This window comes from Dermacentor andersoni, chromosome 1, assembly GCF_023375885.2.
Source record: "Dermacentor andersoni chromosome 1, qqDerAnde1_hic_scaffold, whole genome shotgun sequence".
Classification (NCBI taxonomy): domain Eukaryota; kingdom Metazoa; phylum Arthropoda; class Arachnida; order Ixodida; family Ixodidae; genus Dermacentor; species Dermacentor andersoni.
In genome coordinates, this window is record NC_092814.1 from 84,748,807 (window position 1) to 84,769,207 (window position 20,401).

The 20,401-nt window shown below is 43.9% G+C and overlaps 1 protein-coding gene across 1 annotated transcript in view; it reads left to right on the forward strand.

The window, feature by feature from the left end:
• Positions 1-20,401, forward strand: part of LOC126546312 (uncharacterized) — a 62,799-nt gene that overhangs the window by 30,512 nt on the left and 11,886 nt on the right. Inside the window, exons 30-54 of the mRNA XM_072287588.1 lie at positions 1,679-1,799; positions 1,861-2,009; positions 2,080-2,203; positions 2,271-2,422; positions 2,521-2,641; positions 2,740-2,891; positions 2,965-3,079; positions 4,418-4,578; positions 4,641-4,761; positions 4,868-4,989; positions 5,741-5,867; positions 6,463-6,608; positions 6,671-6,794; positions 6,859-7,004; positions 7,242-7,368; positions 7,960-8,144; positions 11,241-11,370; positions 11,488-11,624; positions 12,305-12,428; positions 12,512-12,657; positions 12,734-12,842; positions 12,916-13,064; positions 13,157-13,274; positions 13,347-13,495; positions 15,007-15,127. Of these exons, the coding sequence (XP_072143689.1) occupies positions 1,679-1,799; positions 1,861-2,009; positions 2,080-2,203; positions 2,271-2,422; positions 2,521-2,641; positions 2,740-2,891; positions 2,965-3,079; positions 4,418-4,578; positions 4,641-4,761; positions 4,868-4,989; positions 5,741-5,867; positions 6,463-6,608; positions 6,671-6,794; positions 6,859-7,004; positions 7,242-7,368; positions 7,960-8,144; positions 11,241-11,370; positions 11,488-11,624; positions 12,305-12,428; positions 12,512-12,657; positions 12,734-12,842; positions 12,916-13,064; positions 13,157-13,274; positions 13,347-13,495; positions 15,007-15,127 (3,376 nt within the window). The remainder of the gene's footprint in view (positions 1-1,678; positions 1,800-1,860; positions 2,010-2,079; positions 2,204-2,270; positions 2,423-2,520; positions 2,642-2,739; positions 2,892-2,964; positions 3,080-4,417; positions 4,579-4,640; positions 4,762-4,867; positions 4,990-5,740; positions 5,868-6,462; positions 6,609-6,670; positions 6,795-6,858; positions 7,005-7,241; positions 7,369-7,959; positions 8,145-11,240; positions 11,371-11,487; positions 11,625-12,304; positions 12,429-12,511; positions 12,658-12,733; positions 12,843-12,915; positions 13,065-13,156; positions 13,275-13,346; positions 13,496-15,006; positions 15,128-20,401) is intronic.

Below are 20,401 nucleotides of genomic sequence, written 5' to 3' on the forward strand. Positions count from 1 at the left end.
CGCTTCGCCCTGCACAAATCGGTGAGGTGCTCTTCTCCTACTTTCAGCAGCGCGCGCGTCTCGTCGTCGGTCCAGTGCGCTTCTCGCTTTCCATTCTCCGCTGACGAAGCTGCAGAATTGGCTTCCGTGGTTGGTGGATAGGCCTTAGCGCTGCAGCACTTTGAAAACAATATGCAGACATGGGAAAGCAAACAGACGAGCGTTTGTAAACATGACCGACAAGAGGTGCTAGCGTCCAGTCGGAGACTGGGAACAAGAATATAGCTGCACAAACTGCTTCAACTATCGTGCTGTACGTCATAAAATCACTAAAAAGTTCGTAACAGCAATTATGACAACCTTTGCTGCTCTGATTACATTTCGTTTTACCTTATCGATTTCGTAATTTTTTGCCAAGTCCCTGCCATCGAGATTACACAAGCCGTCCTTGCATGGGTTCGGGAAACTCAATGGGCAAATGCCATTAGATATGAATGTCATTCACTATGCCTGTGTAGAAGCAACAGAAATGGCATTAAAACGTAATCTCATTCGCTGCGAATTAGATTACACATGCCGTGTGACAAAGGTATTAGGCTAGTTTCGTGATGTGCGTAGGCAAGAATGACGGCGGCGTCTATAGAGCTAAAATAGCTTAAGGATAACGCAAAATCGTATCATCGTATGTGTCCCAGTTGCGTTTGAGGCCAGATGTGTCAAAACCGGTGATGGCGATCTAAGCAAACAATGACAGCGCGGCCGTTGCGCCCTATTCGTTACCGACGACTAAGCCTTGCTGTGGAATGTGTCGATGCGTGTGCCGTACAGACCGGCCGGGGACGTAGTCGTTGTCGCCACCGTATACATTCATCCTGGAAGGTCAGAGAGGGACCTTGAAGACTTTATGATCGACACATTTGGCTGGATCCTCCCGACGGACCCCAATCCTATCGTTATTGTGGGTGATTTTATTGTGGGTGTCTCGTCCCGACGGAAAGTTGTTCTGGCGTTTCTCTTGGAAAGGTTCGGCCTATCAATGTTGCACCAAGACCAATGTCTCTGCGACGTGACATCGGTTGTGCATACACCTAACGTGCGCTAAGAACATCTCCAGTGTCGTCAATGAGCCAATGGCCGTCTATCATAGTGACCATAAAGCCATAATTACTGTGGTCACGAGATAAACGTAAATACAAATAAAGATAACAACGTGCATATTTGTGTTATATTGTTTTGTTTTATTTTATTTATAGTTATATACAGCTCCGCTGGTCATCCACCTTCACAGAGTAGAATGGCTCTGACTTTTTTTTTTGTCTTGTGCGATACACCTTTTCAAGAAAAGCGGGGCGCTGCTAGAGGTTAAGTGGCCAGAAAAAAATGTTTTCACTTATTTGGAAAACCCTGTATCGGGAATTCAGTGGGGGGGGGCATCAGAGTAAAATTACGAGAGATTGACTGACGGGACAAAAGTATAAAATGTGAACAGTGGCAGCGGCCCTACTTCGTACAGGAAAAAAGAAAAGAAATGAGTATACGTGTGAACATGGGTACTATTCTGCGCCGCAGGATATAATCCATTACCAAACACAGCACGCACTCTGTCTTGCTATACAGTGAACTCCTTTTACGTCGTCTGCATGTCGATTCGACGCCGGAATGTTAATGTGATAGATCAATGAACTGCCCTTTCTTACAGAGGACTGCACTGTAAAGAACATTCTGCCTTCGATCTCAGAATGTCAGGGCTTCATCGAAGGCATTGGAGATCCTCACAACCTCCGAAAGTCTGATTCATTCGCTCTGAACATAGCTTGCAGGTAAGCCCGAGTTAGTGTCACTGTGAAAGCAATTGACGCAGGATACCTTCTTTGATTTCAGCTTTGTTCAGCAATATAGAGAATGCATCGACCTGAACATTCGCTCTGTTTGCAAAGAGCCTAAAGTATTGTCGGAAATATCAGAAATTAGCTTTTACACGCAAGACTTATACCACAAATACTTGTGGACCTGTGAACGAAAGAAAAGTCGTAAGTAGAAACAGTATCTTGAAATTGTAAGGACCCGTCACAACCAAACGCTGTTGGTTTCACCTAGCAGGTACACTTTGTAACATTGACGACCTGACCGTCCACCTGAAGCAGTGCGAAGTGTTCCTAATACCTGGAGTCGTTCCATATGTTGACAACACATTCGAAACGCTCAAGTACAGCTACGTTTGCGAGTAAGTAGATCTACAATATAAGAGCTTTATAAGTTTCTAATTCGAGTTATTGGTATTTTTCGTAAAGGAGCTTTGCTGCGTATTCCAAATGTATACAAAAAATGAAGTCAACCATCTGCGGGAGTAAAGACATCACTGCGTCACCAGAAATTAAGATGTTGCTATACAATAAGGTAAATGAATATAGGTGGTACTGCAGCTCCAAGAAAATTGGAAATGGTAAGTAACATCAAATATACGACAATGTAAAACGTTGCTCTATTGCAACATGTACAACAATCCTTATTGACATTTACGATGACCTGTGGTGTTACAAGGTGACTGCAACGAAGAGCACCTTGAAGATGAGCTCAAGCACTGCTTGGGCTTCGTGAAAACTGTTGTGAGGCCTAAAGTTCTGGGAGCATACAACGCTTCTGACACGAAAATGGCATGTTCGTAAGTGGAAAGCGGCAACAATGTCGTTTCAGCTACATTTATTTCCGAACAATTTAGCATTAATCGTGCAATGATTGATGGTTGTAACTATGTTTCAGTGCACTTGAGGACTACAAGTATTGTGTGATTTCGAAAATAAGCAAACATTGTGGTTACGATACCACGGTCGTGCAAAAGCCATCAATTAGGAAGTACCTGTTCGACTTGTACGACAAGCACAAGTGGATATGCCAGGAGCATATCGTTACTGGTACACTCAGATTTATAAGTTTGGACAGTGCATGTAGGACACTTTTTTTTATACTGCTTTATTTGAATTTCAGATTGCACCGCGAGGCACGTTATGGCACACGCAAAAAGTTGCGAACTGCATTTAAATTTCACATCATCATCTCCGCTCGCAGCGAGGGATCCAGACAGCAGTACAGTGGTCTGCAGGTGGGTGGTTTGAATCCTTGAAGATAGGACTATCATAGGGCAATTCTGCGGATACTATTATTATGGAATCGACAATCTAGAAACAATGGCAATGCAGAATATTAAGGTACGTGCCGCCCGAACAAAGGTGAAAGTGCTTTCTTTTTTTTTCTTGCTTTCTGTAGCGACTGCTGGGGAGCCGCCTCTGGTATTCGTATGCTCAACTGCAATGAATATGCTCCGACTTTAATGTTCAGAGCATGTCAGATGTCGCTGCCTTTGAGCGCGCAGCCCGTAAAGGTGCATGTATGTAGTGGTCACATTTAGCTTTGAATTTAGCCTGTATAGCCGCCTCCTTAGACATGCTGCAAGCTTTGATGCTCCAATGAAATCTATCTTTCGTGGTGCTGCCGAACGCGCACATGCTAGAAGGTACTAACCTAGATCCAATGTTAAAGACCCGTAATTTTGTGGTGAAATGATACTTTTTTCGATGCGCATGGCCGACATGGGCGCCATTTAGCATGCTTATTTTTGTTGTAGCAATGACAAGCCATATTTCACTAATTTTTGCTTTGGTTCTTTACCTTCGTTCTTTTGTTTCCCAGCTGTTTTCTGCCACACTTAAATTCACAAACGAAACGCCATGTCGGAAGCAGAAGTGTTTCACGTGACTTAATTTCGGAGCGTTTACTTTGGCCTTTGTGTGTGTCTAAGTGCAGTCACTAAGGTCGCGCTTGAAGAATAAAAGCTTTCGAACATCCAAAAATAATGAGAACACGAATAATCTATTGTTCACGGTAAATGAGATGAACGCTGTGAGAAGTTGCTGAGACAGGCAGCCTTTTTTTGTGAGGAGGTCCTATGTTTAATAGGTAAAAACTGGTAAAATCAGGCCTAAGACGGTATCATCTGCATGCCTCCGAATTGTACAGTACTGTGACTCCACCATAGCGTCTGATTCAGGCAAATGTTTGCTGTTTGTATTATACATGGGTTTCGTACAATTTGCGCCCGTTCGCCGAATTGTTTTTTTACTCTTTAACAACCGCTGTTTATGCCAGCATGATTGTTTCCTCATTCTCCTCGACCTTCGAGCGTTTTATCGTCTTGACCTTGACACCACCTCTACATTATTATTCGTTGTCACTGTCACATATTTAGTACATATATATTCTACTCATTTACGCAACGACTGATTTTAGGCCCTTCTACGGCCGTGCTATATTCTGACTTCATGTAACCTTGTTAACTCATTGCACCATGTGTTTGGCGCTCTGTGGCCAGAACTGGCCCTTGCGCCATGAAAACTCAGTAATCGATCAATAACATTATTATTCGTTTCTTGTTGTTTTTCAGAGGTTTGCACCAATACCATTCTTGCTTTAAAAGAAGCTACCTGGCACTTTGTGGCCGGGCAAAAACCGTACATCTTTGGAATACTATAACATCTATGGCCTCAAAGCGAGCAAAACCTACGCACGAGGCCTGCTTGAAACATAAGGACCCTATAAATATAGGTGACTAAACACTGACAACTTATTTCTCATATTTGTATTTATGCAAACGTCATTTATTTCAGATTCGTGCAACACAAAAGTTCTCGCAGAAAGATCGCGAAGGTGTCAAGGCATCGTTGACACCAACCTAATTCCAAATATCCGCAAAAAGAACAACAGCCCTAAGATAAACGAGGCATGCAGGTAACTTACATAGCTTGGGTGACAAGACACGTAGTTTAAATCATTGGTTTTTGTCGCATGCTTTGGCAACTGTTGGTACTTTAACAAAAATACGCATACATTGCAGTGCATACAAGCAGTTTCAGCACTGTCTCCGCCAAAACCTTGGCCACTGCAACATCTCAATTGCCCCCAATAAAGACATCCTGGAAAACTACAAGTGGGTCTGTTCCGAGGCATTCAACCACAGTAAGCCTGCTTTTCAATATTGAGAGTAGTGAGTTCGTAACATGCCCAAGTGGTGCGATAATTCAAAGTAAATAGGTGCTGAGGACGACAATTATACATCATCAAGGCGCGTTGTGTGGGCAGCCTGCTTTGCCACGATTTCATGCTTGAAACCCTTGTAGTAAGCTTGCGCCCACGAGACGGTAGCTCTTTTTAAGAAACTGATATATGTTGCAGTAGCGTCACAGTTAGAATGTCTATGCTACGACGCTCCATTCGTGGTGAATGCGGCATGGCATAGGGCAAGTGTCCTTTTCAAGGGCTTCTTAATGTGTGTTTAAAGTTCGGCTAACAATTCAAATCGCTTTATGCTCAGGAACAGAAGTCCTTACCCACTGAGGCATTGCGTCACGCAGACGTCAAGTACTGGTAAAAAAAAAGCTAACTCGTCTTTTGATAAAAAAAAAAACATTTGCACCAGAAATTTGTTTTAAAAATATGCTGTTGCGGTAAGCAGAAATGATTTCTAATAAAAAAAATTTTGACACGCCCAACATTCTCATTTGTATAATTTCTTTCCGGTGTACTTTCCCTGTGGCTTTCGTTAATTTCCTCTCATTGTTTCAAAAATAGAAATCAGAAAAAAAGCAGCGCCCATTCACCAACGAAAAAATTTCCGACGGAGTCTTCAAGAATCATTTTTAGGATGGGCGCGAAACAGTTCCATATTGTCTTTTTTTTTTTTAGTTAGCACCAGTGTTTCTTTTCGCAGGTGCGACAGCTACGTGCAATGAAACCGAACTTCTGAGCGAGATACAAGGCTGCCTCGGCATCATGTATTTTATTGTGATCCCTAATGCTGGGCAAAAAAGTAAGCCAGCGATTGCAAAAGCCTGCGAGTAAGTTCTCAAAAAATGTTATTTTCGTCATTCATAAATGGGAACAGGTTATCACAACTAATGACCTTCGGAATTACAGGGTTGCCAACTGTTAACAAAGTACTGTAGATATCAAACTCAATAGTGCTTGATATGTAAAAGTGGGCTCCAAGGTAACAAATATAGTCGTGGAGAAAGAGATACATCTTGCATTTTTGAAAAACAAAGTAGCTGTCGTAATGACACCTAAGGCTTTGAAAGAAGCGACGTTGTGGACGCTTAGGGTGTGTTATTATATAAGCAGTTCTAAATTATCGATTAAACCTTCATACAATTAACGTAAACTAATTTATCGTGACTAAAAAAAAATTTCGCGAGAAAAGCACGAAGATGAGGAAGACAACGTGGCTGTGTGCTTGCCTTCTTACTTTTTGCATGCTCGTTCTTTTTTTTTTCATGACCGTGTATTAACTGGCCAAATAACATACTATGCTGAGTAATACTACGGCGAGCTGCGAGTTTGTTTTCTCAAATACGCACCTAGTTCACTGCTGTGAAACCTTCATGTGTCTATTCGTTAACCATTTCGGACCATGCGCAATTCATTGATTTCTAGGGGCCTCAAGCATTACCAGAATTGTGTCCTCAGCAAAACGTCGCGCGTATGCGCCACCAAGGTACTTGTACGATCAACTAAGGTGAGACGGCTGACGCGTCACATCATGAAAAAGTTCAGCTGGACCTGCTCGTTGAGTGGTCAAGGTAAGAGAAGGCAGAATTCCTTCAAGTGGCGTTGGCGCTATAGCCCCTGGTTCATTTTCTAGATCAGAACTGCAAAACGCACAGTATTGTGGATCACCTCAAAACGTGCCTCGGGTTTATTGACTTGGCCGTCGCACCGAACATATTTTATCCCGAAGACAAGGCGAAAATGCAGATGGCTTGTAGGTAAGTCCTTTGACACGTGGTCGTTGGTATCTAACTGAATGTAAGCGAAATTTCACTCGTCCAGCGGCCTTGAGGACTATCAAGACTGTGTGGACAGCAAGATATATGAAATGTGTCCCCCGCTGAACAAATACCTCAAACGAAAAGATGTCAAGCTTTTCACGGAATTTCTTCCAAGCAAGTACAGCTGGGTCTGCCACACAAGCTACTGTAAGTAAAAATATTCTTTTGTCGAGCCTAATTCGCAAACGTTTTCGCTGATAAAAGCCTTTTTTAGTGACTGGCAGCCTTCGCTAGCGTGTTCGCGCTACGCGATTGCAATTGGCTGGCGCCTTTTCTTTACAAACCATTTTAACACTCGAACTGCTTTGTAAATACAGCCCCAGGGTTTTTCCCGCGCTTTATTTTTCGAAGTGCGCACTTTGAGTGACTGTCCTTGCTACGCAGCGCATCAGTGCACTCTTCGAAACCTCATGGAGAACCTGAAGATCTGCCGTGGACTTGTAACAAGTGTGTTGTTCGCCAAACTGGATAGCGGGAAGCTCGTGGGCGACAACCGTCCAATGGCGTGCAGGTATCCTCTTTTCGCACTTGGTCGTCCTAATATCTTCGGAAGTAATATCCGATTCTTGTGACACTATCCGCCGTCACTATAGCCGCATTGTCGAATCATTCCTCGACTAACAGCGCATTCATATGGAAACGTTTGGGCTGCCCGTGAAAACAGCAGGGCAACATGGGTTGCAGCTTTTGCATGTTAGCGCGCGGGCTCAGCCACAATAATCAGGTTCGTTTGTGCAACAGCACGTTCAATTGCTTTCGCAAATTGCTTCCGCTGTTTCTGATAAGGCGGTAATTTCGCTTCTAGCCAAGCTTTCAATGCGAGGCTGCCTGGCTAGGTCCGTTCAAGCGGTTGCTGTAACTAATGTTTACTAATAACCAACGATGACTACACGTTGCGTAGCGGCAGTTCTATTTTGCTTTAGGCAAAGGTATTTATAAAATAGTTTGCCTCTTGTGCAAAAGGTTTGTTTTTCTCGCTTGAATCCTTGAGAAAAGTAACTGCGTATGCACTAACGGCGTAAGCTTGTCGTTAATATATGGGGGCTCCATTGTAAAGGCTTTCCTTTAACATAAACACGAAATGTGTTTTTGCCTTCGCCAGTGCCTTGCAGTCATTCGAGCTCTGTGTCACGGTGCAAATCGGAAGGATATGCAGTCCCGACGACCTGGTTCTGCACCATCACGACATAAGAGCGGCTACAACCGAAATGCTCGACGCATACGGATGGGTTTGCAATGACACCAGTTCCGTGGACTCCACTTTCGTGGACACTGCTCTTGTATTCCGTACGTTGACGTTGCGCTCCTTGCTCTTGGTTGTTCACCGCCAGTCAACATCAGCTCGCAATAGTTTCGGGCACAAACGAAGCTTGTATAATCTTCTGGCACTTTCGCTATTTGCTGGTTGAGTAAAGCATGTGGACTCCGATGCTCGGTGTGAATTTTTGCAGTATTATATCGAGCTGGAATGGGAAAATGTGTTCTTAGCCTAGCAATAGTGCCACGATTTTGTGTAAGAACGTTTTCACCGAACTGCTTGTTAAGAACAGTGGTAAAGTGTGCATTATTGCCTTTATAACCTGGAAATTTGCTATCATTTATTGTAATACACTAAGAACAAAGAGGGTGCTAGCAACCATATATATATATATATATATATATATATATATATATATATATATATACATATATATATAAACGTACTAGTACAGCCACAGCAGTTCAGAACTAGAAACTGAGCTTTCTGTCGCCGTCCATCCATTCATTCACCTATTCATTCGCGAGTTCGCACAACCTGGCGAAGAAGGAAAAAAAAGGAAAAGGCAGACCACTATCCCCAGTGGGCATCATACTCATGCCTCTGCCATATGCACATGGGAGCCAGACGCACTTGCCACTGAGCTATTGTGCAACGTTAATGCAGCATTCGCGCTTGACACTTTGTGCGGGGTATTGTGATCCACAGACTGGAAGTGGTGGTGTCTGTGCATATACTTCCGACGTCACAGCAGGCAAACTGTAGATAATAAAGACGACGTTACGCACATCACTAAAAATGTATTCGTGGAAAGCTGGCGCTGTGAGAACTGCTGCTATCGCGGTAAATAAGTTCAGAGCCAGAAGAATCTGTGTAATCTGCAGTCCTTTCTTTTTTTTTTTTTGTGGTGTTCGTGTACTTTTTCATCAAGTACGTTCGTTCTGCTTGGGTGCAAGTGTCCTAGACAATCACTTACTTCCGCAAGAGAAGTATTTATGCCGCTGTAAAATTTTACGTATATAGGCAAATTGTGCTGTTTTAGCGCCGCCATATATTTTTGAACGCTGCGTGAACTCATCATGTTGCGAAAGCTGCACTTGGACACCTTTTAATTTCGCCGGCAATGTAATTGTCCCATCAGACAGCTTCGGCTGTTGAGCAATGTCAGTATCCTTGAGAGGTGATTTACTTGAGCACTTGTTTTTGTTTCGCCAAGAATATCTTTTAACAGCAAAAACAAATGCACGCACTTCAAGGTCTTAGTCCGCGTGTTCTGGCTGTGAATGCGGTTTCCTCCTATATAGGCAAGAGAAAAAGCTGAAAAGAATTGCAGGGAAGTTTGCCGTGTACACAAATGATTGCAACTCGTCACGTTTTCTTAGCCACGGTATGGTAAACCAGACTTGTACGTAACAAATTACGTGTAATTAATTACACGTAATCGATTACGTTTATAGGTAGTTTTGTAAGTTACCGATTACTTTCTTTACCCGGTAACGCTCACTATAATTCTATTATTTTTTGCTGTAACCAATTTCATATAACCAGTTAAATATTTCACCTTTGAATACTTGGCAGGAACTACAGTATTCAAATATATGAACACATGTACGTGGGTTACCTCCTTACCATGATCAGCGTCCTGCCGCTGTGCACTTATCAAGTGAAGATGGCAAGCTTGCAGATTTGCACACATCACTTGGAATTCCGCCCTTTAGGCTTTTTTTCTCATAATAATTTCTCTCTCTCGGTCTCCTGGAAGCGCTTTTCAGCGGCCTTCGTATGTGGTAACAGCTGCTGCTCGATTCTTCTTCGCTTAGTGCAGCCTACCACTTTTCTGATACAGACAGAAGCTTTAGGCCGTTAAACGCTTATGTTTCTATCCTTTTCATATAATACGTGCCTCCTAGGTACCTATTTTTTTGCGACTGTAACACACCAACAGTACTCTTAAGGCGGCATGTTATGCTGCTTTAGAATAAATTAGATTGCAAATTCAGCCACATTTCCAAAGAACGTGAACGTTTGCTGGCGTCCGTTATAATTAGGCGTATAAGTCTAAATCACTAACGAGTGAAGGGCGCCGGGTGCAGGTGCGCCAGATATTGGCCGACATGTTGAGACGCGTGCGGCGCTTCTATCGACGGCCACTTCACCTGTGGACGATTTTTTTTTCAATGGCCCTATTTTGAGCGCCGACCCCTAATCCCTGCAACAATGAATCACTGCTTCATAGAGTACCCAGACCGGGAGAATCGCGGTGTTGAGTAACTATCATCTTTTGGTGGTGGGGTGTAGCAACAGGCGTGTTTAGCCTGGCGACTAAAGGCGGCAACTGCTCCTCCTGAGCGTCTCGTACAATGTTACTACGCTATGTCCCATCAAACCAGTATTTCATAGGAATGCAAGGAATGCGTAGGAAGACTTGAAGCTTCTTTGCGGGCTACAACTGACCCTTCTGGTAGCACAAGGTGTTGCAGGCACGCACGGGGAAGGCTCTTTTTTTTTGCAGGTGCTCGACCAGTGCGTCACTTTCATCTCAGTCTTTTGGGCAAGACCACATAAAGCTTTGCTGAGTTAATCTTATCTCTTCCCATGCAATACAATTAGAAGAATCGATGCACCTCGTCTTAAAAAAACCATGCTGGTGTATTAGCAGATCCTATCTTGTGACCAACGTGTTCGTACGTTACAACACAGCCCTTATCTCCAGCGCGCAAATCGAGTGAGATTTCAGTGTCGCTGCAAGAAACGAGGGAAACGGGGAAGATCACCGAAGAAACATGTGATAACCAATTCTTAGTGTAGGTAAGCAACGTATGGAAGTGCTGCAGAGGACGCATAGAAAGGACCAGTCCAGCTCGTTCTATAAACTGTATTTATGCAATGCTAATAACTGTAAGATGGAAAGTAACGTTAAAGTAATCGACTACATTTGAGTAATTGCTCAATTACTTTCGTGGCGCTGTATTTGGTAACTATAATGGATTACATTTTTGAGAGAAGTAATTGTAATTGCATACGGTTACTTTTCTGTGTGTTACGCTTTTGTGACTACAACTGTTTACACGTGCAGTTGACGTAAACGGAAATATTTTTTTTTTATTTTGTATTTCGGGGCGCAGGAAAGAGTGGCTGCGAGGACGATCTATTGAGAGACCGGCTCACGCATTGCCGAGAACTGTTCAACAAAACTGCTCCAGCAGAACTTGCCACCGATAAATTTCACGCCGGAGATATCGAACTGACCTGCAAGTACGAAGCACTTGTTTTAGACGTCAACGAGTGTTTGATACAATTATTCCTGTGTATTTTCCCTTCTGTACCATGGTTTCTCATTTCTGCACATTCCACCTATGTTCATCATTGCAGGGCAGTGAAGTCGTATGAGCAGTGCACACGAGCTGCTCAGCTTGAGCTCTGTTCTAAGACGGGAGAGAATGCCATTATTTCAGAGTATTCTAGAGACCTTTACAAGGAGTACAACTGGACGTGTAACTTGGCTTCAGGTACTTCAGTCATCATTCTGTAAATAAACAATAGCTCCACGTACGCGCGTTCTACACTATCGCCATGCACTATAAGCGCTCCCGGTTAGTCTGCTCATTTATCATAGTCATAGCAGCGATTTCACCAGAGCATCGATAGCGGATATCGAAGAAGTAATAACACGAGTACCGAATCCTGTAGACTCGAAAAGCCTTAAGTTCCCAGAAAAGCGGGCTAATTATAATTGCTTAGCCACCTTCCAAGCATGGCAGAAGTGAAAAATAAATAAATGAATATTGCAAGGATTAAAATCAACGCGCAGTTGTTGTGGGCTTGCATTAGCACAAGTATCCGTTCGACGACCCTGTGGGTATTTCTGGGGAGATAAAGGTACTGCCCTGTGCGGGTTGCGCTCTACGCCTAAAAAACTACTTGGCTTTATTCTGTGGCCATGGAGAAAGTTTTGGTGCCTTAAAAGCAAGCAAGCACCCGTCACTTCGTCACTGTCTTCGCCCAACTAGCCTTGCCGGCGCTCTCTTCGTGTTTCTGCTATGTCAGCGTAATAGATAAATAGAAAGCTCGCCACGAGGATTTTTTTTTTAGCATTGGCAATCATTTTGGTCATAACAATAGAACGTGAAAGAATAGATTACGATTATTTTTCTCCTGAGGCCCACGCTGACATATGTTCTCCTTCTAGATGCTCTGTGCGACGAGTCGTTCCTGCTGAAGTCTATACCAGCATGTCTTGCCGTCCTCAAGAATGAAGTCATTGAGCACGTTGGTAGCATATCAAACGCCAAGGCACAGAAAATGGCATGCGAGTAAGTCCCTTTCTGGACAATACGTGGAACACTTAGACGAAATGAATAACCCTCCAACATTTTCCCTGCTTCTCTTTCCCTAGGGGATACAAGCGGTACCAAAGCTGCGTTAAGTATATAGTTGACTCGAGCTGTCAGAACATCGATATCGTCAACACGGCAAGCCACGTAGGAATTATGGCATTCTTGACAAGAAGGCTTGCTTCGAGCTTTCAGTGGGCGTGCAATGGTTCGTCCTCTTAGGCTTCTGGTCAACCTTTGCGAAACTGCTCATAACCACATATGCTGTGCTTTATGCTTTTCAGGGTTTCACTGCAGCAGCCCTGCGGTAACTACAAGCATTCGAGAATGTGTGCGCAGTCTAGAAGAACTTTCGAATTCCTTCACCAGAAACGACAGAGTTAATCCTTGCGAGTAAGTGTGATTAATGATGCAGCAGTCTGTAGCTTGTTTCGTAACTCGGTGCTCTTATCACGATACATCGCAGGAAAGTTACGGCATATAGAGAGTGCATCCTGAAGAAAATGGACCTGCCCTGTAGGCTGAATCATCACCTTTTGGAGTCGAAGGAACTGGAACATTACACAGACGTTTTGTACAACGCCTTTGACGGATTCTGCAGCGGAGTTCAGTCAGGTCCTACTGCTGTTATCTACGCTCAGCGTTTCTTCGTTTTCGAATACAGTACAAACAGCAGCCAGAGCTGACGTAAACATAAACTTTTTCAGAGTGCAACAAAGAGGAAATGTTGCAGTCCTTGTACAAATGCGAAGAAATTATCCTCAAGCAAGTTCAGCCGCACACAACAGACAGGGGCAACGCCTATGAAAGCCGATTGGCGTGCAGGTAGATGAACGTTATTTTGATTATTGTCTTGGGCTCACTCGTTGGTTACACTGCCTTTTTCAAACGCTGCAGAGGCCTTCACGAGTACAAGTGGTGTGTATCGAACGTCAAAACAATGTTTCACTGCAAGAGCGATGACGAATTTGACACTGAAGGGGACGTTGACAAGCTAGTTGTTGCCATCGAGGAAAAGTACAACTGGACGTGCGAACAGGACGCAAGTAAGCACAGTTCTGACGACGGGTTTCTGATATTACAGTGGGCATACTCACAGTAAGACCGCTCCCGCGTCGAGAAAGAAGAGCTAACTGAAATTTTGTTAACCTACGCTCGCACCCCCACTGTGCAACCGCGCTTCGTCGTCATTGTTAGTGCAGCGGTACCCGCTCACAGTAATATCGAACGCTTCATCCCACTTTATGGCCGCAGTCGGATAGCAGAGTCGTAGAATTGCGGCCCCAAGAGTCTCGGGCCCCAAGTCGCGTCGCGTTGGTTGCTTATTATGGGATTTTACGTGCCAAAACCACTTTCTGATAATGAGGCACGCCGTAGTGGGGGACTCCGGAAATTTGGACCACCTTGGGTTCTTTAACGTGCACCTAAACCTAAGTACACGGACGGGTGTTTTCGCATTGCACCCCCATCGAAATGCGGCCGCCGTGGCCGGGATTCGATCTCGCGACCTCGTGCTTAGCAGCCCAACACCATAGCCATTAAGAAACCACGGCTGGTCGCGTTCGTTGCTCTTGGGTTCGGAAGAGCAACAGAGTTTTAGAATTGGGACAAAAGCAGCGTTGGGTTGGGTTTTACCACCGCCGCAGTGGTAAAAATAGAAGGCGCTAGGCGAAAAAACAAGTCTTTTTACAAGTGAAACCTAAAGACATGCATATTTAATAAAAAAGAAAGAATTGCAGTAATTTGTAATAAAAATGATAACTGTTATTATCTGTACGACTTGTTCCTGCCATTTTTACGCCAAAGAAGGTGGGGGGGGGGGGGGACGTGGAGGGTTTGACGGACGCTGACCTGAGCTCAGCTAGCATGACCTTGTGTTGCCATGAGTCTCTTACTTCGAAAAATGCCGAAAATCACCCGGAACACGGCAAATTTGCTCTGCAACCAACTTGACTGAGTGATACGAGATTTCAGTAGCTCGTATGTCTCTCTTGGCTATCACGCCATGGCTATTCGTCTGTATGAGATATCCAAGGCGGCTTGGGAACCCGCGATATTTCTCGAGCTTAGGGTCTTTGGGTTGACGCGAACGCAAAGACCCAAGGGTGCCTGGAGTTCTGCGCACGCTCAGTTGTGGCCCGCTGTCTTGGGGACTCAAGGTGATTGAGGCCCCAATTTTAAAGCTCTCTAGTATTTTTGGCTAATGCATGTGCACGTAAAAACTTGCAAGCAGGCGAAAACCATATCGCAGAATGTCAACGGCTATACCACGGCCGTGCCTTATGCGCTTATACAGATGTTTAAAACTTCCAAACGCTTTTCTGTTCGTTATATAACGCTGTTTCTTCTTCTCTGCGCTGGTTGACGTGTTAGAGCGTTAGAAATTGTATGAAAAACAACGTACGTGGCCGTTGTGTCCGCGTACGTCAAAGTCTCACCCCTCTATTTCAGCATAAAAGCCTCGGACCAATTCAAATGTTCTGTAAAGAAAAATCCTTATTTTGGATGATGGTGAGTCTGGCATTCATAGAAAGTACAATGCTTTGTTATGTTTCAGAAACGTGCAATGCTCCTAAATTCAAGTCCCACCTCAAGTCATGCTTCTCTATTCTGGCAACGGATGTACTTCCGCACATCTTAGATTACGATAACGCCAGCGGGATGGACCTAGCTTGTCGGTAAGCAGCACTAGCTCTTTGTTTTGCAGTTGCGCTATTTGTCGAACTCCGTGCAAGTTCTTTTTTTACTCAACTGATATCTATTCTGCATCATCCATATTAATTCCTGCAACGTTTGTTCCTTCAGCATGGAAAAAAAAAGAATTACACATCGTACTTCACACTTGTCTATGAGCTATCGTATTCATCATGCCCTCTTATAATTTGACTAAAATAAAACTTACCAAAATATAAGGATACGCGGGTAAGATGCGAGGAAACGCACGGCCTAGCTTTGAACTCCGTCTATTCTTCTCTGTAAGAATAGCTAGGCTCTTTCTTCATTTTCTATTTATACGCGCTTTGTGCCTTTGCAGTGAAGCCGTCGCATTTTCTTATCGAAGATAAACGTCGGCATCCTTTTGTCGTTCCCTGTCGCTTCGAAAAAGCAAGTTTAGTGGAATTATCGCAATGCTTCTCGGTAGTTGTGTGCCTGCGTGCGTGCGTGCGTGCGTGTGTGCGTGCGTGCGTGCGTGTGCGTGTGCGTGTGCGTGTGCGTGTGCGTGTGCGTGTGTGTGTGTGCGTGTGTGTGTGCGTGTGTGTGTGCGTGTGTGTGTGTGTGTGTGTGTGCGTGCGTGTGCGCGTGCGCTCGCGCTTGTGTGTGTGGGTTTCGGGCAATAAACAAATCGAATAATCCCTAGGAGCGCAAAATCAAATTCGGACCCCGTTAAGGTTCTAAGACCGTGAACGTTTATTTTTACTGGGGTTTCCTTTTTTGTTGACTTAATGGTAGACTGTGCGAGCGGAATGGGATCGCTTTGTGAGCATCATGGCTTCCACCCTTCGTACGCGAGCCAGTTAACCGAAAATATGGCTGTCGTACTTTTTGTGTGTGAGTAGCATGGGTGCGCAAATGTACGGAGCTGTACGCGAAGCAAACATTAAAAAGTTGGAGTCATGTATTACTTCGGCGTACAAATATCCCGACTCTGCATCCAAGTTTGAGACACGCTCTTATCGTGCGCATCACTCAGTCTGAAAATGCATAGACGCATACTAGTTCTGTCTTCAGCGACCCTTAATTCTTCGTTTGTTTCACCTTATGCCGTGGCGGTACGGGGTCGGCCGACACCGTGATATGGTACTGAGTCCATCGCCCGTACGTTCAGGGGAGATTTCCGCCATAAGTAACCCCACCCCGCCTGGAGCCGCGGATCATCGTCCACAGTTGCAAATCGCTACTGTCGCTACTTCTCAAAGAAAAAGGAAATAACGCCTACATCAGTCTCAAAACACATGTGATATGTAGCCAATGTAGTAGCAGATTTGTCCAAAACTGGTGTACCAGCAGTTGCAAACAAATAGCATTGAAGATGGAGCACCACAAGGTTTTATCGTTGAATCCGTGTTAGATTTCGTCCATGTAAATAACGTCGTAAATATCGAGGGGTTTTGAAATTTAACAGACTACACGGATGACACTGACGTGTTCTCTGCAGGTAGAGATATAAAGGTACTTTTTATGTGGAAACTATAAAGAATTAAATGCATGGATGACCAAATTAGGCGTCTGGCTCGAGTATAAGAAAATTTTGCCTAACGCGATCGAAATGAAACAATAACTCTTTAAACCAAGAGAACGTTAGTGGTCTCAAGACTGTTTTAAAACTTCAGAATGTCTGCGTACTATTCTTCGGTATCTTGTTTTACGAAATTCTTGAGTTTTGTGCAAATTCATCGGTACCTTAAATTAGTTTTGAAAATTGATAAATGCGCAATGCGCTTTTGTTAACTTTCACCTAACACGTTGCTGTTAATTATGGTCTACTGTAGCACAAAGCACCTCCTCCTTCAAACTTCAATGAGTACAAAAACAAGCAGATTGAGTGGTAGGCAATCTGAAAGCACCATGCCATACTTCCATACATATAATGATTGAGATAACGGCGCCGCGGTAGCTTAATTGGTAGAGCGTCGCACGCTGCGAAGACGTGGGATCGTTCCCCATCTGCAGCAAGTCGTTTTTTCATCCACTTCTATTGCCATTAATCTATCGTTTCTTTAACTCAATTACTAAGTACAAGTAATTTCCCGTATGTTGTCCTATGCGTCTTTGTTGGCTTCTTATGATATGATTATTAAAAATCGGGTCCCTTGGTTAACCCCCTTTATTCTCGTTCATTACATAACGGCGGTCTCGAATTCGGCAACAGTGATGCCTTCAGGTAGCATGGGTGGGTTTGTCTAGTCGCCTTCACCCAAAAAGATCACGTGCCCGTGACGCCTGCGGCAGAAAGGACGTTCCACGTCCAACGCCAAGGTCTGTGAGTGGTGACGCTGGCTAACACTCCCAATGTTAGCGAAACATAAATCCCCATTATGGGGTTTTACTTGCCACAACCACTTTGTGATTATGAGGCACGCCGTAGCGGAGGACTCCAGAAATTTCGACCACCTGGGTTTTTTTTAACGTGCACCTGAATCTAAATACGCGGGTGTTTTCGCCCCCATCGAAATCCGGCTGCCGTTGCCGGGATTCGATCCCGCGACCTCGTGCTCAGCAGCCGAACACCATAGCCACTGAGCAACCACTGCGGGTATAAATACCCAAGAAAGTGGATTGGAATAAGGCGCCGCAGTAGCTCGATTGGTTAGAGCATCACACACGTAATGCGAATATATTTGATCGATCCCCACCTTCGGCAAGTTGTTTTTTACAGCTAAGCTGTTAAGGGCTACTTTTCCCACTATCATGTCCGCGACGCAGGTGTTAAGCACTCCCCATACGTTGGACCGATCCCGAAGATAGTGCGATGCGGTGCCGACCCGCGGTGGAGGTGCAGTTCGCCATTACGGGACCCACATACACAGCTTCGCTGGTCATCCTTCTTCACAGAATGAAAGGGCACTGAGTTTTTTCATCCACTTTGATTGCCATTAATTTATTATTTCTTTAATTCAATTATTAAGTACAAGTAATTTCCCCTGTGTTGTCATTTGTGCCTTTGCTTAATTGTTCGCTTCTTACGATATGATTAATAAAAATCGGGTCCCTCGGTTAACCCTGTTTCTGCACGCACAAAAGATTTATAGCTATAAATTATCAGTAAATATCTTGCGTCAATACCGAACAGATAGGTTACTGTAAATGTTAAGTTAAAAAGTGTTCGTACGATCTAAGAAAATATTTGTATGTGAATCTTCTTATTGTACAAACTGTGGTAATCAGATATTCAATATACAAGTATCCAATATTCTGAACGAATGCACTGTGATTGTCGGCAAGGGAACTTCAGTGGTTAAGTATCAGAAAACGATAAAACAGCTTTTACTCTCCACAATTTGCTAGTATGCTGTGATGATTTGTGCAATTAGTGAATTATTCTAGCTTTCTGTAATTTTATGTCAAACATTTCTTCTGTAAATAAGCAGTAAGTTAAACAACTCCCTCAGACTCTCTCACAAGATATATTTTTTTTACCGTAGCACTCAGTCAGAATCAGACACGTCAATATCACGTTCAGCCAAGCTTACTTTGACACAGATTTACCAACATGAGACCTAAATAGGCTCTCTGAGACCCAGACTGACAAACATCAGACCCAGCCGGATCCGCACGGATTCATTCACCGAAATCAGAATCAGTCAGGCTCACTCTGACTTAAGGGCTGAAGGACTCACTCATGCACTCAGGCTCACTAGACTCGTGAGATCGAGATTCAGACTCGCTCAACTTTATATAATCACAGAACCACTCAGGTCGCGGACTTAGATTCACGATAAGTGAGTCTAAGATGAATGGCGCAAGATCCCGTTTACAGTATCAATGAGCTTAGTAACGAGAGCTTCGTTGTTAGTTGTCTAACAGTTGTAGTTTGTAAACTGATACGGTTTTATAGGTGTCATACAGGTATATTCTATGTATCTTTTATGTACTGCCCCCCTTACTCAATGCCTCACTTTGAGGTCTGTAAGGTATCTCTAAATAAATAAATAAATAAATAAATAAATAAATAAATAAATAAATAAACATATTTTTTTGTTGCTACCTTAGTTTTAGTCCTCGGTTAGTATAGTAATCGGCCATCATTTCGCTGTGAAGTGGCAGAATCGAAATGGTTTATTTATTATGAATTTAATAGAATATCTACGTTAAAAGTGCATACATCCTTCATTCACGTTCATCATTCAGGCTTATTGGTTACAATGGACACCATTCACGTATACATATACACGAGGCATATTTACTTGGTGTGATCTGAACTCGTCCTCGCATGTAGTATCGCGGATTCCAAAGCACATCAAACCCGATGGGTTTCAAACTTTATTGAACTCATTCAGACTCACACCCAGTGGCGTAGCAACAGGGGGGCCGGGGGGCCGGGGGGCCGTGCCGGGTGCAAGGGGCCAGTGGCGGGAGGGGGGGGGGGGGTGTTCATATACGTCTGAAGACACCCCTCTTTCCGCCGGCTACACCCGGGGGGGGGGAGGGGTGACAGAAGACCTATGGGTCCCGGGTGGCAGACCACCTAGCTACGCCACTGTTCACACCTTCTCGATCTCACCTGCAATGTCTCAAACTCAAATTGAAACGTTCACTCAGAGTCGCCTCGATTCACTCACACTCAGTCTCGCACCACGTATGACTCACTCGACTGCACTCGTACTCACACTTACTTGGATTCACTGGGTCTTGGTTAGGCTTAAAGTCTTATTGAGTCAGCTCATGAGTCAGTTTCCCGACTTTAACTACTACACTGTTTAGTGAATATATGAATTGCTGCAACGAAAAAGTCACTTAAGTATCCTTGCGTGTTTTGAATGCGAAATCATTATGACTTCTCTAATTGGTTAGGTCCATGATACGTTGAAAACACGCTGCACCTACGTGAAGCTGCAGTGCTTGAGTATTATTGCCTACGAAATTAATCCACTTTAATCCACCTTAATCCACTTTAACCCACCTTAATGCACCTGCATTCACTTTACTTCACCTTAATTCACTTTACTCCACCTTAAGTCACCTTATTCTAACTTGTAACTTTAATTCGGTATTACTGGTGGCGGCATACAAAACAACGTCACTGATGATTATGATCTTTCTTACCACTCGATGCGAACAACGCCGGCTTTTCTGCCTCACGAGACGCATAATGCTTTCGCATTATGCGTCTCATGTCAGTAATTTCATGTCATTTTCTAAACTACGTATAATTACGCATTCGTGAAGATGCGTTGTGAAGACAGTGTATAACGTCAACGTAAGGCAATGTGATTCGCCAAGCGCACGGAATA